Source organism: Idiotropiscis lumnitzeri, chromosome 2 (genome assembly GCF_059441095.1).
Source record: "Idiotropiscis lumnitzeri isolate Australia: NSW breed Sydney's pygmy pipehorse chromosome 2, RoL_Ilum_1.0, whole genome shotgun sequence".
In the NCBI taxonomy this organism is placed as follows: domain Eukaryota; kingdom Metazoa; phylum Chordata; class Actinopteri; order Syngnathiformes; family Syngnathidae; genus Idiotropiscis; species Idiotropiscis lumnitzeri.
The window spans coordinates 4,349,544-4,366,881 of record NC_142392.1 but is presented as its reverse complement, the minus strand read 5'-3'; the positions used below and the strand labels follow the sequence as shown (position 1 = coordinate 4,366,881).

The following is a 17,338-nucleotide window of genomic DNA, read 5'->3' as shown; positions in this document are numbered from 1 at the left end:
TTTTAAATAAATGAAAATGGCGACTGAGCAAAAAACACCAGACAAGAGACATTTGAATGTTTATTGTATATCATGTAATCATTCAAAACGACATGGGGAAAAAAACACAAGTGGTGCATGTAGATTTATAGGCATTTATATGATATTAATGTGAGGAAATTAAACGTGATTAATGAATAAAAAACAAATAAAGCCCAAGTGTTGACATGTTTGAGTGTGACAGCAGGCATTCTACAACAGCCCGTCACTTAACATTCTGCTCAAGTTTCCCATGTATTGAATTGCAGCAAGTAGCAGCTTTTTCAGGGTTTACGCCAAGTTTTGTTAAACCCGTCCAAGGGGAACCTGCAGCTGTTTTCCCATCGGGCCAAAGTGTCAATATGATAGATTGTGGGGGGCCAGTGAGGTATTGACAAAGCCCTCTTCCTCCGGCTCCTCTTGTTAAGTACTTCTCTCCCAAGTTAATGAACTAAAACAAAGGGAGGGCCGCTTGAGGGGGAAGTTTATGTTCCAGGATTTCAGTTTACAAAAGCAGATAGAGGAAGAGAATTTGAAATGTCGTAATCGGGACAGAATTATGAGATGAGATGGGTTCGAAGTTTGGCGTGGGATCACACGGTGGTGATCTTCTTGTCCTTGCTGGCCTGCTTCATGGCGGCTTGCTCGCATACAATTTCCTTCAGCCGCTGCAGCCGCGTGTTCTGGGTGCTCAGGTCGCCCACGCCCGTCTGGCTGCGGTGGAGCAGCGACAGGGCGTTGATGTACTCCAGTTCTGTGTAGCGTACACCCTGGTCCACCACTAGGTGGAGCAGCTCGTCCGCCGTGTTATACAACATCTCGTAGTACTGCCTAAAGAGTACAGAGAAGGGAAAATTAAAGTTTATTTTGTTGTCTGTAAATCAGCAACGCAATCATAAAAAGCTGCTGTTACCGTCGAGGTGAAAAAAAAAAATCTACTGCACGCTTTTATGGGAATAATGAAATGCTGTTGAAGGAGTGAGTAGTGCGCGGGGAACATTAGATTTAAAGGTCGCAATGAAAATCAAAAACGCCATGACAAGGAATATGCGGCTGCACATTTGACTTTATCATAACTGGGTGCACGAAAATGAACAGGAAGTCCGCCATTTTTGCCTGACTTTAATGTGGATACAGGCAAACACTATTTTTGTTTTTCAAAAAAGAAAAATATCAATTTCAATTTCAGAAAAAGTAGCACTCTACTTGTATTGTGCTTTATAGAAATACACAACAAAAACACAATTAAATAGAACGTAAAGAATAAAACTATTTGCGGATCATGATTAATTAATTGTGCAGTTCCAGGCCACCGGGTGGCAGTACAATATATAAATACAATAGAGATAAACATTCATAAAGACTCCTAAAGCTGCCGTAATATGAATTGTTCTGCGCGGAGGATAAAGAATATATGCATGTGCGTGATGTTAGACTATCTACATGTGTTGCTGTGCCATTTTTTTTTTTTTTTACAACCTAATGACAAATGCTACTTTTGCTAGCTTGTTGATGAAGTTTAGCATTGTGTGTTAGCATTAAGCTAGCTGACTTTTTTCTAAGGAAAAGTTATTGTTTACCATCTGAAATGAGTTTTGAGTTTGCTGGCACCGTCATACCTGAATTTTTTTCCTCCCAAGTCCAAAAAAAAAAATAAAATAAAATAAGCAGAGCATGAATAACACTACTACCAACGCTTGCAATGCAACGCAGGCATTGTTAACACCTCCGTCCACACGCCGGCTTATTGTTTATGAGCAACCCACAAGAGAGCTGCCCGTGTGTCCCTGTGGTGTAATTTACATCACAATCTAATTAAACAACCCCTCCCACATACACTCTCTTCCCGCTTTGCAAACAATATGAAGTCACTTTTCCAATGCGTGAACGCCGCCGAGCTTATGTGTGACGAAAAAGAAGCAGAGAGCGATCACAATTCATTTGCAGCTGTAGTAATGAATGAGTGAGGAGGCCATTACAGGCTGCCTCTGTCAGCGCGTTTGCTGTCACACATTAGTTAGCTGAGCAGGCAGGCTTTATGGGTCAGTGGAGGATTGGGGAGAGGGGGAGGATGGATGGGGAGGCCATCCGTGATGCTCTCCATCAGCCGCCACCACAACATCCGACTGGACTGATGAGTCTGCTTTGTCTCGGCCTCACAGAGCAGCCATGCACAATTTAAAAAAGGAGCTTTGGAATAAGAGAACTAAAAAATATATAAAATAAATCTTTAAGACACAGCGCCAATGCTATGCATCGACAGCGTTTTGCGTAAATGCTCTCGCCAAAGGCAATGCGCTTGTGGGTGTTTTCTAAACTCACAATGAGTATTTTTTTTTTTTTTAATGTTTAGATTGAGGATAAACTTTAACCGGGAGTAGCAGTAAACGATTTGAAGCCTCGTTTTTGAGCAATTGTTTACGGTTTGTGAAGTGAAAAATTAATCAAATTCAAATTTGAAAAACAAAAAAAAGGCTGCTTCATTTTGGTTGGTCAGATCGCTTTATTTTGACATTTATTTATTTAATTATTTATTATTAGTATTCTTATTATTTTGTTATTTATTATTAATTACACTTCAGCGTGTGCAGTTTATCATCAGGGCTTCGTGAAGCACGACAAGTTGAAGTGATAACGTCGAAGTGAAATCTTTTCATATGACTTCTACAAAAAAAAAATTAAAAAATGTTTAATAAATCTGATTAGTTTACTGTTTAGTGTAATTAATTTATTGGGTTTCTTTTAGATAAAAAAATTAATCACATCATAAATCGCAATCACAATACTGAGCGGCAGAATTTTTTAAAATTATTTTTTCAAAATTGTTCGGTGGTAGCTGCGTTTCCGCCAAGCCGCGGATTAGTGCAGGGTTATTCGTCCCACTGCAACGCGTGCCTAAAGTTGGTGGTTTGCAACCAGAGAGGCATGATGACAGTGAGCAAAAAAAGGGGGGAGATAAGGAAGAGGGGAGACAAAAAGAAAAGGGTGACAAGGAGGCGAGGCAGACGCCGATGGAAGTGACAGTGTACCGCAGCCGGGGCCCCTAAATACAAACAGTTTTATCTGTTGACACCTCACTAGCTTCTGACACGCCTGTCAGCTCCACTTATTACCACAGGCTCTCCACCGGTGACGTGGCGCCGCACTTTGGCTTGTTTGCCACAACGGCACACGTGCGCCAGTGTAGTCGTTTCCTGAAGCAGACGGTTTGGAAAAACCAGCCTGTCAGACAGGTGTTCGTCGAGCAGGAGGCGGGCTATGACAGCCCTTTGCTACCTGCCGACGCGGGTCACCGAACGGTGTTTACGACGGCGCGTCGGAACTAATTTGAGGGCTCGAGCGCAAAGCAAAGCGGCGTTGGTGGCGGACGTCACAGCATCAAGCTGTTGCCTTTCCCCTGTTGAAGTTTAATGTCAAACGGAGGTTGAATTAAAGTGGATCACACGTGAATTTAATTATACTTACATCGTAGATGGGCTAACAAAACTAGCATCAATGTTGCAGTGTTATAACATTTAAAGCAATGGATATTTAAATATTAATGGCGTAGTAACAAATATAATGCTTGTGCATATATTATTTGTCCACTGCAAAAATAATTAATATTACTGCAGTTTGTTGAATCACTCTTCTTTGTGTGGATAATAAGCATGTATCATACTGCCCCCTGGTGGCATCTTGTTAATATATTTTTCAAAGCGCTATTTTTCTTCATTCACTCGTAAAAAAAAGTTTTAAAAAAAAGGATTTTATACGTCATTAGCCGTCAATGGCAGTAAATGAGTTCAGGAATATTTTACACATTTTTGGAGTGGCTGTAATGGAATTTTTTTCATTCGGGAAAAATAATAGATTCTTTTTCTAATTCTGAGCGGAACAAATTAAACTTGGAAATCAAGACACCGCAGTATTTACATTCAATCCAGATTGTGATTTTTTGGTGACATAAAATGGAACAATCAGCAATTAGGACCCAAGCTGAGAAGCAACTGGTTGCGCGTTTGTTTATTTGACGCTAACAGTTAGCTTAGCCGCTTCTTCTTTGTCCTCTCCCGCTATTCTCCTACAGTTTTTTTTCATGGTCATGTCTGGTGTTTCTTACACTTTAAAAGTCAGTTGAGATGTTAAAAATCAACCTGTGTGTGTGTATATACTCATTAATAAGAAATACTGGCCCTTTAAAACCTGATTCAAACCGCATTTAAAAGCAGCCGCTCATTAGATGCTAAAGTACATTTAGACGCCCTGAGCAAAAGAACCACAAACTCATTTAAATAATCGAGAACAGTTGCGAAGGCTTTAAATAACTTTCACTCGTCTGAAGCAGCGCCGGGAGCCGCTAGAAAAACATAATTATATCGTTATATTGCTCTTAAAAAGGCGCTGACATATGTTGAGCAGCCCCAAATACGACGCAGAGACCAGGGTGGCCGGTTGCCAGGCAACACCCGCTAACTTTTTGGCGAGTTTCATTCAGATTCTTGTCTTGTTTCTGATGAAGGGCGAGGGATGGAGGACGTTGAGACCAGGGCGGAACAAAAAAAGAACCTGCTGTTCTGGTACGCAACCACATGGGGGCAATGTTTCAACATCTCAGTTGGAGTTGTGTGTGCGCGTGTGTGTCTTTGTGTGTTCTTCATGCGTTCTGCAGTGTTGGCTGCTGGGCTTCTGCTCAGTTTTAACTCAGATCAATGCTTATTACTGTGCCCTTGTCCACTTTTCTCCTTCTCTCTGACTGGCACTCTTTCCCCAAACGGAGGCAAAAAAAAAACAAAAACTGCATGTCCTTAACACACACATACAAAGTGCATGTGTACACAGTTGAGCATCTGCCGCCTCTCACGAGGGCAGTCTTCCGAAAAAAAAAAAAAAAAGCAAATGCCATCGCCTCAGTTTCAGACATAGCCGTCTGTTAGGAGAACAAATTAGATGCATTGAAAAGGGTCAGATCATTAGGTACACCATCCTTGTGAGCGCAACATAAAAAAGTCATTTTTTATCTTTCAATCATAGACCGCTGCGCAGAATGAATAATTAAAAAAGGGCTGTCCGGCGGATCTCGGGAAGTGTAAACAACGCCGATTCCCAATCAAAGCCTCAGCGCCGCCCACGCCGCGCAATCAGAACGGGGTGGGGGCGGGGGGGTAAGAACAGAGGAGCCGTCGACAATCGTAATCAAAGTTGACAGACAAGGCGCTAATCAATGCTTTTTCTTGCACACCGGCCGCACTTCAGGTTCTTTTAGTTACGCCCTCATCCCCCTCCCAAAAAAAAAAAAAAAAAGGAGAAGACAAGAATACCTCGCAAAATCGAGGTCGGCCTCCCGGGACATGGTGATGTTGGTGAGGTTCTGCTGTAGGACGAAGATGTTCCGGCACATCTTCTTGATGCCGGACTCGCTGATCCTTTTGAAGTACTGGGCGCCGTTGATGAGGATGCAGGAGATCAGGTGGCCCAGACCTTAGGGAAGGTCACAAACTCTACTTTACTTGTTTACATACTAGCGAGCATTTTCTTTTTTTTATCTTGCAATTGAAAAATGCACTATATATGAAAAAACTAATACTAAGAAAATTACAAGCTAAACTAAAACCAAGTGTTTTTAAAAAGGTTCAAACTAATTAAAACGAACTGAATTAAACATTCAAAAGTCAAAATAATAAGAAAAATAGCGATCTACAATATTGTACTCCATAAAAACATACAATGACATAATTAAATGGAATGGAAAGATTTTTATTTTTTTGCAACAATTTTTATGCAGTTTGTCATTCTTTACAGAGGATAAAGAATATCAACGCTGTCCTGTGAAACACGTCCATTTTTTAAAATTTATTTTTACATTAATGGGATTACACAAATCTTATTAACTCATTCACTGCCATTGACGTGTATAGACGCCAAAAAGTCGATTCATTTTACCTGCACTGGGAGCGGTAGTTCCAGAAAAATGACAAAATTGGACACAGGACAGCGATGATATATATCGGTGAGTATCTGTCGACATGTTTTGCTATTTAGTCTCGGCAAAAACGGACAATGCTATTCATTAGCCTGTCTATTGCATTTTGCATTGTTTGTTAGCATCAAGCTAACAGTCGCTCTTCTCGCCGGTATTTAACGGCAACAGGCTCGCCACCTTGACCCAGATTCGCTTACCTTCAAAGATGTACTGAAACTTGTGCTGCTGTAGGGCGGCCCCCATGGCCTCCTCGATGGCCGAGATGTCCTTGTTGAGCTTGACCACCAGCGGGTCGTAGTCCATGCTCTCTACGTTGGCCACGATGGCGTAGTTGCCCTGCTTGGTCAGCGGGATCAGGTAGTGGAAGCAGTGCACCCTGCATGAAGAGGATTTCAAACTCAAATAGGCGCATATTTCTTTCGCGATGCCAGTATTTGGCGGCGCTCATCACAGCTGGGTGCTATTCAGCGGTGAAATATGATTAGGAGGTGAAACGCTGCGCACGACAAGACTCCTGTAAACACACAGCCCGCAGCCTTTAAAACACAAAAGCTTCCTTTTTTTTCCAGGCCCCCGAAGCAAAGTGTTCGGTTCAAAAGCATTTAATTGCAGAAGAATGCGGAGCAAAATGAAGCTTTCGGCTCGGCGAATGCGACTTAATTCCTTCTTCATTTGATCTGCTTCAGCTCGTGTGAGCGGACTGTTGCTTCGCTGCTTGAGGGGTTGTCGCCGTGACACTTTCCGCTGGTAAATATCGTGAATAAATAATGGAAATTTACAGCAAATGTTCAGTTTGAAGGTTAAATGAATGTGACATGCTTGAAATCGATTTATCGGCGATTGCGATTTTTGCCATTAGAATGGCATAGTTGAAAACAACAGGTGGTGGCATTGCGCAACAAACTTGCAGCGATGCCTCAAGCATGGAAAAAAAATCTTTTATGGAAAATAAAAGAGCAACATGCAAGCCTACTCTCAAATAAAAGTACACAAATGGTACGAATGCCCATTTTAGTCCGACAAACACGTCGCAGACTAACGCAGTGTCTCGTAGCCGATTTGGAGTTTTGCCTCGCGTGCAATATTCAACGATTGGTAATTTCAAGACGTCCGTTGTCGTTCTTCGCCAATACGAAGACAGTGCCCTACACTTTTTTACGAGAGCCAATCAAAATGCCGGAAAAAAAAAGGAACGGACGCTAGTGAGGAAATTTTGGAACGTATACGTTGCATTTCAACTCATGCTACGTTTGCTAACGGCTAAGCAAGTAGTTGATTAGAAATCGTGTCTTAAGTTTTTTTTATAGAGAAAAAAAACCCAACTCTTAATTAAACTCCTTTTCTGAGTCTGAGAAGGCCATAAGATGACAGAACGGGGACGATCAACAATCGAAAAATATAAATGTGAATATGCTAATTAGCATATGGTGATATCTTGTAATTTTGGTGTTTACGTTTTGTTGCGTAATTGGAGTTTTACCTTCGTGTTCACTCTGGAAAAAAAAAATGGCCGTTCAACCTCTAGATTTGACTCCCCTGGCCTGATAATAATAAACGCCACTTTGCACTTAGGAATAAACAGTCGCAATCCATACAGGAAAGCGTTCCAAAGATGCCGACATAAAGAAACAATATATTGCATTACCCTCCTATGACCCGTGCTCATCTCCCACCATGCGCGCTTTCTTCTTCACGGCTTCATTTAACTGGTACAACTATCGGGGGAAATTCTGCGGATGAGGGGAGCCAATGGAGTGGAGCGTATTGCAGGACGCGCGCCTCGGGGAGGTTTTTTTTCCCTCCCTTTTTCTGACTGAAAAGCATAAACAACGTTGCATAAGTCGCAAGAAGTGGGTTGATGGCGGCTATTAAGGGCTTGCAGGGGGGGAGAAGGGTTATGGTGTGGTAAATTAACTCGGATATTATAAGAGATTGAAAACACCTACACTGTATGGGACAAATAATTGGTTACACCTACAGGAAGGGAAGAAAATGGAGAAGTTTGTCCTTTGCTCCCACTCTTTAAGCGGTGTCATTGATGTTGAACCGTTGTAGTTTTAGTTTCACCAACAAAGTTGTCCGGTATGTTATGCGAATACTTTTGTGCAGATTTTTTTTATTTCATAAAAATATTTCCCGTTTTTCCATTCACAATTTTTTTATGTGATTGTACCAACTATGAAAATTATTTAAAAAGATAAACAAATTCAAATGATAATTTTTACATTATGAAAGCTTTATTGGCTGAATGTGATATGCTCAGAAAATATGAAGCAGCCTTATGTGATAATGTGTAATTAAAATAAAATTAAAATAAAAGAAAATAAAAATGAAATGAAATGAAATAAAATAAAATGTGTGATGCTTTTAACAGACTGTCGTAAAAATAAATATATAAAATATGCTTCCAACGCATTTTTAATTACCTACATAATTAATATTAGATAACCCCAAAATGAGCCAATTCATTCCTTATTTCTGTCTTAATGCTGAGCATGACAATTGTTCTTGTGTGACGTGATTGCACTTTAGCTCCACGCGTACCTGACTTCCAGGTGCAACGTGAGGAGGCAGCGGTTGGCGATGTCTTGGAAACCCCTGCACAGGTCACCGAGGGTCTGAAGGATCTGCTCCCGGCTGCGCTCGCCGTCGCCCATGGCCTGGCTGTCGGACGAGCACGGAGACAAACCTGCGGCGAGAGTAAACGAGAGTGACGCCCGTGACACTTGAGTGGGCTTTGCAACTTTTGATTCAGGCAAAAAATAGAAAGAACGCTCAACTTCACATCGCGTCCTTCAGCTCGCCTTTGCACTTCTATTGGCTCGCTTGTGCTGAGGCAGCAGGAGCGCGTGTCGGCGCACTGCGGTGTTAGCCACACAAAAGACCGACGTGTGGATGTGAGTGTTTAAAAATAAATAAAAAATAGGCAGAGAGCAAGGAAGCATGATGAGTGTATATAAATTCAGCCCGGTGTAGATCAATGGTCGTAAATTGGCAAAAGGGGAGGGGAAAAAAAATAAAAAAGGGTTGGGGGACAAATTGGCCCCGTCACTCATATGTAAGTCTATTTGGTCAATGAGGCGAGCGTGCGCGATGTTGAGTCGGAGAATGCAGGGGTCGTCGATCGATGTGCCGCAGTCGCGCGGCCAACTCCCCTGCTACTCTTCACGCTTTTGCGAAGGTCACACATGAATGCAAGCCAGCACACACACCTCCCCTCAACACCCCCCCCCCCCTCCCCTCCTCACAACTGGAAAGAAATAAGCTTTTTGTCACCTGTACTTGATACATGATACATGATAACAATATTCGGTACACCAAAAAAAATTATCATGTGCTACATCATTCCAAGAGCCGCTTTGTTTCCACTGAATTTGAACAACAGATGTCTTTTATTTGATTTATTAAAAATTAATACATTTTATTTTGGGGGATTTTATTTTGGCTGCTACGGGCAATAAATGAAATAAAAATCATAAAAATTAAATAAGGTCATTTGTATGCCATCCTACATATTTGATGAAATGCGCATTGGTCGTAATTTTTTATTTTTATTTTATGAAAATAAAATGAAAGCATTATGGATGAACCTTTTTACGTGTAGTTTCTTCCTAATTATTCCGAAAAAAATAATAAATTAAATTAAATTTCAAATAAAAGCAATGAATGATAATTTAAAAAAAACAATAAAATTGTTAAGAGCCTCTTATTAAATTAATGTTTTCAAATAAAAATAAAAAACCCACAATGCATATAGTAAAAAAACATTTGACCAAACATTTCTGAAACAGCAATAATAATAATGTAAAAATATCTTGTTCCTAATTACTCCTTGAAAATAAAAATAAAAAAATAAAATAAATTAACGCAATCAAAGTTGTATCATTTACTTATTCATTTAATAGTCCGGCTAATAATTTCAAGGAAAATTAAATAAAACAATTCTCGTGATCAGGTGGCACTTAATTTCCACTTCCATTCCAGTCTAATGTGAGCGAGCTCGCGAACACATTTGTAAGTAACCGACACTGAAATCCAGAACCTTCCTATATATCCACCATCTCCAGTCGTCGCATGTTTGAACGGGAGTCTTATCAGCGTAATTGCAGAGTTCCTCGCAAGGCGAGAACTCCCGCGGTCGACGCCTTGTGTTTGTACTGGTGAACATCCAATCCCCATTAGAGTTACTTTAAATGAGCCCCGACTGATAAGAAGCGCGGGCAAATATCGGCCACTTGCGGGTCAGTTCCATCCAATCAACAAGGCAAACACAGCGGGTGGTTTGGATGGGACCCGACTTGTTCGAGACGTATAGAAGATAAAGCATTTCTTTGAGTATACTTTCATTTTGCAAAGAAGGACTTGCTGGTTAATTAACTAGTACAGCTTTGTTTTAGTTCATCGAACCCGCTTGAGCGCCAAACCGTCAAACCAAGAGGAGATATCTCCTGGCCTCCTGTCGACGGTTTGATATCAATCTCCTCGGCGCCGTAATGAGTCGCGCCAATAGCAAGAGACGGTGCGCCTTAATTTCTCCGGGGAACGGTGTTAATTGACTCGCCGTGATTGAATTTAGGAGGCTACTCCCCATGGTCAACTTATCGGATCATTAGGAGTCGACGACGCCGGCCGAGGAACCTTCCGACATCACGGTCTCATTGGCCGCCTTAAAATAACGGAAATGGGAGACGACGGTGGCGAATGCGGCGACGGGTATCTCACCAGGGTGTGAAAGTGCGCTCGTAAAAATACACATGCATACATATAGATTCACTCACCCCCCCAAAAAAAAAAAAAAAAATACTATAAAAACAGAAGGGGCCCCAAAATTGAACCCTGTGGAACGCCATAAGACAGACTCACAGCAACCAAGCCGAACACGAAAATTCCACTCGAGTGCGCTACCACTAATGTCCATCTGGTGCTGCAAACGAGCCAGCAGAATATCGTGGTCCACCGTATCCAACGCTGAGCTCAGATGCAACAAAACAAGACACACAGTGTTGAGGTTATCAAAAACTCGGAACGGTCGATTCTGTGCTTTGCATCATCTTAAAACCTGCAAACAACCACGCAATAAATTCATCTGTATTACAAAAAAATTTTTATTTTTTTTTTATGGACATATAGTTTAAGATTACATTAAAAAAAGGAAATTTAATTGTAATTTATTTTTGAAAGAATTAATGACATCAATTACACTGCAGCCATTGCGATTTAAAAAAATTGCATTTTACTGCATTGCGATGTCAATTTGAATTCGATTAGTTGTTCAGCCCCAGCGAGGACATAAAAAACTTAGCGCTGACAAACATCCTTTTGTGGAAAATAGAGGAATGTGAGCAAAAGAAGTACATCCTGCAGGGGCGGGGGCGAGCACCATGAATGATTCATGAGCGACGGACGACGGAGCAAGTAAGCGAGAAGAGGCGAGGAGGAGAGTTATTAATTATTTTGCTGCCCCTGGTAGAACGAGTGGAGCATCTGAGTAGCGTCCACGGAGAAGGTGAGGAAGTAAGGCAGGGAATATCTTTATGAGTTTGGGGATTTCAAAAAAAATAAAATAAAAACATCTCCACAAGTCATCTCCATGAGGATGAAGTAAAAAGATGATATTTTTTCAGCTAGCACAAACAACGCTATCATCTCCTGTTGCACGCACGCCTCCAGGTCGACTTCCGTTCGGAATAGCAATGAGAATTTTAGTCAAAGTGCTTACCGTTAATGGACGTGGAGGAAAGTACGCAGTCAAGGTTACGCGGAAAGACGATTATTGTTGTCAAATTATGCCACAAGGGAGATAAAAGGGCTTGCCGACTTAAATACATACGCGGATATAAAAACACAGAAAAATGGATGACCTTTTGGAGGCCAATTTAAATTTGAAGTAGAAAATTATACATACAAAACAAAATCGGATTATTATTTTTTTTTTTTCACAACGCCGAATCAGAATGCGTCATAGCATTATTAAAAATTCAGTTGCCTTTTCCTTTCTTAAAGGGGAAGTCAACCCAAAATAATTCTTAACAAGAATATGGTTTATGCATCCCCACTAATCAAACACGGCATTCCGATTAATATTGCGTTTGTGGAATATGAGTTCCACCCGTTTTTGTACATGGCAGGCGGCGACCATTTTGCGGCCTTTCTATCAACTGCAAATAACATCACAGTAACTCAAGGCTCAGCTAACGTCCAATCACGGCTCAGCAGGTGAGCCGTGATATGACGTTACCTGAGCAACTGTGATGTCATTATCCGTTGACAAAAAGTGACAAAATGGCCGCCATGTTTAAGACTAGTGAAGTTCTGCGTTAACTCCGCCTTTAAAATATTGCAATTTTTGTCTATTGTTCCAGGTTTAATATTTTTGTATAACAAAGCAGTGTTTTCTGTGTTGCTTGTAAACACGCACAGTAAATTTGATGTCAAGTATTGCGCCAAGATGCCTGATAAGAAGCCATTCCCCCCCCCCGATGCAAATTCAGTTGATTGTCATCAGTGACCTCTCAGCGCACAAAGTCAAAGCCATCACCATCGCCGTCGTTAACATTCATCGGCGCGTTCGACTAAAACAAAACAAGAAATGCTCTCAAGTTGACGACGGGCGATGAAAGGAATATAGAGGGAAAAATAAAGTGTTTAAAAAGAAGAAGAAGAGGGAGAGGAAAATGAGTTGTTCATACCTGACTGCTCCTGTAATATAAAATCCAATTTGGAGAGGCATGGACGTGAGGGGGCGGACGGGATGAGATAAGGTGGGGTCCCTTTCTCTCCCGCCGGTAGCCTCGTACCCTCACACACACACGCGTACACTAACTCAACACGCACTTGTGGACACACACATTTGGTCCTTCATCAGTTCGGCAAACACTAAATAATGAACAATGCTTGGGCTGTCCTGGCATGATAAGTAAGTGCCCTTAGCCTCCACACACACACACAAATTAATGACAATTACTTTGTCCGGTCCTTTTATTGACTCCTTATCAACGATAAGGAAGTGAAACTGTGAACATTTTTTAAACGGATATCGCGAATCCAAATTGCCTTCAACGGGAAAGACGAACGAGCGCGTACGCACGCGACCGCAGGTGTGAGTGATTTCCGTGAATAATGACGCAAAAGTGACAACGGAGTAGGCGGAGGCATCGCAAATGGCTTCGTGAGTTAGGATTAGCGGCGGCGTTTAGACGCACGCGCTAACGGAAGAAGGTGGTATAATAGAGGAGGTAATGAGTGTGTGATAATACCCCCCCCAAAAAAAAAACTTAATGGAGCGTAGGTATAAGCATAAAAAAAAGCTGACCGTCGAGGGTGAGCTAACTTCATAATGTCTCATAAATCTGGTTCCAAACAGCAGAGGGCGCAATTAATTCAGACGCAACTAGCCGGCTACCGAAATAGGCCGGAGTAGAAATCGTATTAAGAAAATCCCTCGGCTGGGTGAACTTTATTTAATCAAAGCTGGCTTGGGTATTTTATTGTGAAGGGGTTTCGCTCTGATCCTCAAGGTTTGCTGCCTGAATAGGTTGTCGTAGAAATCGAACATTTTGAACAAGAAAACAAAGTAGGCTGATGTAAATTTTAAAGTGACTTAGTGCTCGGGTAATAGCGCGGGAAATTAAATGAATGATTTGTGGAAAAAAAGATGAAGCGGCGTCAGGTTCCGGCGGCTGGCGACTCACCGGAGCCCGGAGGCAGGCTCGCGAAGAAGACCTTGAGGCGGACGGCGAGCCACTCCATGCTCTCGTGGACGTTAGCCAGGGACTTGAGATCGCTGACGTCGCGAAGGATCTCGTTCTCGGGGATGAGCTTGTCGCCGAGGTTGCCCGTCAGCACCTCCGACTCTTTGGCGAACGCCGCTCTGTGTAATGGAGGATTACGATTATGAAGAATAAAGATAGACCAATATGCTTTTTTTCGGGGCCGATAGCGATTATTAGTAGTCATGGAAGCCGATAACCGATATTGGACGCCGATATTCACTTGTTGAAAAAAGGGTTAAAATGGTGTAAGAATTTTGAAAAATAAAAACTCCCAAACTTGACTATAGTTTAAATGCCTTGAAGCACATATTTATTAGACAACTTTTGTGACGGAGCTCCCAGGCTCAGCTGCATGTCTTCAAATTCAATGAAAACAAACATCTCCTTAAAGTTTACTACGGCAAATAGTTTTCGGAAAAGTCTTGTTTCCTTTCCTTCCTATGCTAGCGCGACCTCTCCTATAGTGCGCGTGACTCGAGGTGAAAAAGAAAACAGGCAGCTTACTGCTGATTGGCTGCTACGAGGAACCAATCAGATCTGCTTCTGCACGCAGGGCCACGAGCACAGCAGAGAGAGCGCGAGAGATGTGTGCTGCAGCGAGCCAAAATAAACCAGCGTTTAATTTATGGGATTTAAAGTAAAAAAAAAGGCCGATGTCGATAATCGGCAACATGCCAAATATCGGCTCCGATAATCGGCGCGGCCGATAATCGGTCTATCACTAATTAAGAGGGACAGCATACACAAATAAGTCCTCGAGGCAGAGAATTACTCGAGGATTAGTGTGTGTGAGTGCATACCGGGTGAAGTCCTCTTCGTCCTCTCGTTTCTGTCGCGTCTGTCTGGGCTGGGTCATGTTCGCCCAGTTGGGGAGAGACTGGAGCAGGCGACTGATGTCTTCGTCTTTGGACCAAGAAGCGCTGATGATCAGCTTCTCCTCGCACTGAACTATTGCCCTGAGGACGCACAGAATTGTACTCGCCGAACACAAGATGAGAACATTTGGAGGCTTTACCTGTAGGCGGTGTTGCAGATCTCCTTATACTCTTTCAGTTTGTCGCAGACCATCTCCAGGAACTGGTTGGAGTAGGTGCTCAAGTCCTGCATTAGATTCATCAGATCCTGGATGGACTTTTCCACCACCACGGTGCTCTGCAGGCAGAATAAAATGAAAATTGAAAATGTTCATTTTGCCCGTTGCTCAGAATGTCACCAGCAGGCAACGCAAACCGAGCGGCCTCTGGGAGACTAGAACCGAACAGACCCTGGCTGCGGACATGCGAGCGCACGCCGCCAGCAGGACAACGAGAGGAGACAAAACAAGATGGCATCCATTTTTCAAACTTGTTTTTAAATTATCTGTGACTATTTATTTTTTTTTTAAAGCCGGACGTGTGTGTCCATGAGGATTTACCACTTGGTGCTGATCCAAATCAATATCGGTTTTGCCGTTGGCGGCCGCTCGTGAGGGGGATCCATTGTGTAAAACCGAGCAAAGTATTCCAAGACAACAATAAAACGTCAATTCCACATCGCTCCAAGACTGGTGAATGAAGAAAAGTAAACAATGCGTTCCTTCTCATCCAACAAATGTCTCATTCTGCTCATTTAAAACGGCCATTTGTCTCGAGCACCAAATCATTAAAAAGTAATCAAGGGACCCGATTGGCGAAGGGAGCGTTTTACTCCATCTTGGTTGACCATTATATCGGAGAGAACACGCACGGTCCACACGCTTCTCCACATCTCTTTCTCTAATTACTCATGCTTAAAGGTCAATATGTGGTGCTCTTGAGTGAAAAGCACGTATATTTCCCCCGTCAGTGTTGCCGCATTAAGCCCTGAAACCGAGCCGGCGTGCACTTTACATCTACTCTTTTAGCACGCCGCCACTTTAAAAGCGCCGCCACGGAGGAATATCGGAGCCTGGGCTTTGCAAATGCATGTCGTGGTTTGATGGGGTAAACTGCTGTCATTAACAGTTAAAAAAAAAAAAAAAATGATGGCCGCGCTCTCCCGGCGGGAAAAAGCGCTGTAATGCCGCGGAAGCTGTTGCTAAAAGTGGTTATTTCCTTTAGTGCCGAGAGCGCGGAAAAAAAAAAAAAAAAAAGGAAACACAAACTGGGAATTACATTAATGCGTTAAAAGGATGGAGCTGCTAGAATGGGACTGGTGTCATGTGGATGGCAAATCCCGCCCCCTCCCGCCCTCGCCGGGCCCACTCAAGGTCACATAGAGGTCAGAGATGTTTTAACCCCTTGTTCTCTGGTGTAACGCCATTTGCGCCACAAGCCTGCCAAAATAATACACACCACAGAAGATGATCTCCCCCCCCGTCTCTTGGGTGAGGCAGGCGACGCCAGCGTGGTTCTTGACACATCATTCATCAACGTCAGAGGAAAGTCACACATGGGCTCCCCCCCGTTTGACACATGGCGGATGGCTCGCGTGTACACGCCCGGCGCGACTATTTGTGTGAACCGTGTGTGAGGGGAGTGGGGGTATGAAAGTTTGTTGATGCAACTCAGCTGCTTACCTATAAAGTGTAAAAATTTCCAAATTTAGGTAATATGGGGGTGTGGCGGGAAATGGTCCTGGAGCGAAGGCGTAATGTAATACAGTGTAACGTTAAACGGCGTAACGTCAAATGGCGAAATTCCAAACAACGTAACGTCCAATAACGTAACGTCAAATAACGTAACCTCAAACAATGTAACCTCAAACGACGTAACGTCAAACGACGCAACGTCAAACAACGTAACGTCAAACGACGTAACGTCAAATGACGTAACGTCAAATAGCGCAATGCCCAACGGCGTAACGTCAAACGGCGTAGCGTCAAAGCACAACCTAACACGCAACATAACGTAAGATCACAGAAGGCCAAAAACGTAATGCGACACGGTGCGACAACAACGTAAGCTAACATTGCAACATCATGTGACGTAACAAAACTAAAACTAGCACAATATAATAAAGCCTACCGTAACAACGTACAAAATAAAATGTACCACAAATTACTCACAACATAAATTAACGTCAGCTCACAAATTAACGCAACAACTTAAAGTAACGGAACGACGTTACACATCATCATTTGCCGTTACGTCACAAAAGTAACGTAAAAGCTTCACGTAAAAACATAACACGAAGAACGTAAAACGGAGCCCTGCAAAAAAAAAAAAAAAATCCCTCAAACAACCTCCTGCGTTTATCGCACTTGGCGAGGGTAATAATAAGTAAATAAAGAGGTAAAGATGGATGACATGTCGGCGAATAACTTCACAAACGCGTTCCCATTTAGGCGGAATAATCACGTCGCTGGCGGGCTGATGAGATGGAGTTCATAAAAGAAAACAACGTCTCTTTCACCGGGCGCCATCACGGCCTTCGACGCGGCGTTGTGGAAGTGTTCTAATTGAAAGATGAGCAGCAATATCACACTTGGCTGCTCGCAGATGGACCGACATGCTCACCCAAAACACACACACACACACACACACGCAAAATTAAATATGGTGGCCTGCTATAAACAATCCAAAGAGTTAAGATGTGCAATTTGAGTCCTTGCCGTGGAGCAAAAATC

The 17,338-nt window shown here is 42.6% G+C and overlaps 1 protein-coding gene across 1 annotated transcript in view; it reads right to left on the bottom strand.

The window, feature by feature from the left end:
- Nucleotides 1-47: 47 nt before the first annotated feature.
- The window catches only part of exoc4 (exocyst complex component 4), a 59,977-nt gene continuing 42,686 nt past the window's right edge, over nucleotides 48-17,338 (bottom strand). Inside the window, exons 14-20 of the mRNA XM_088289062.1 lie at nucleotides 14,768-14,904; nucleotides 14,553-14,708; nucleotides 13,672-13,850; nucleotides 8,525-8,669; nucleotides 6,178-6,356; nucleotides 5,319-5,478; nucleotides 48-849 (exon numbers count right to left, since the gene is read on the bottom strand). Coding sequence (XP_088145188.1) covers nucleotides 612-849; nucleotides 5,319-5,478; nucleotides 6,178-6,356; nucleotides 8,525-8,669; nucleotides 13,672-13,850; nucleotides 14,553-14,708; nucleotides 14,768-14,904 — 1,194 coding nt within the window. The 3' untranslated portion in view covers nucleotides 48-611. The remainder of the gene's footprint in view (nucleotides 850-5,318; nucleotides 5,479-6,177; nucleotides 6,357-8,524; nucleotides 8,670-13,671; nucleotides 13,851-14,552; nucleotides 14,709-14,767; nucleotides 14,905-17,338) is intronic.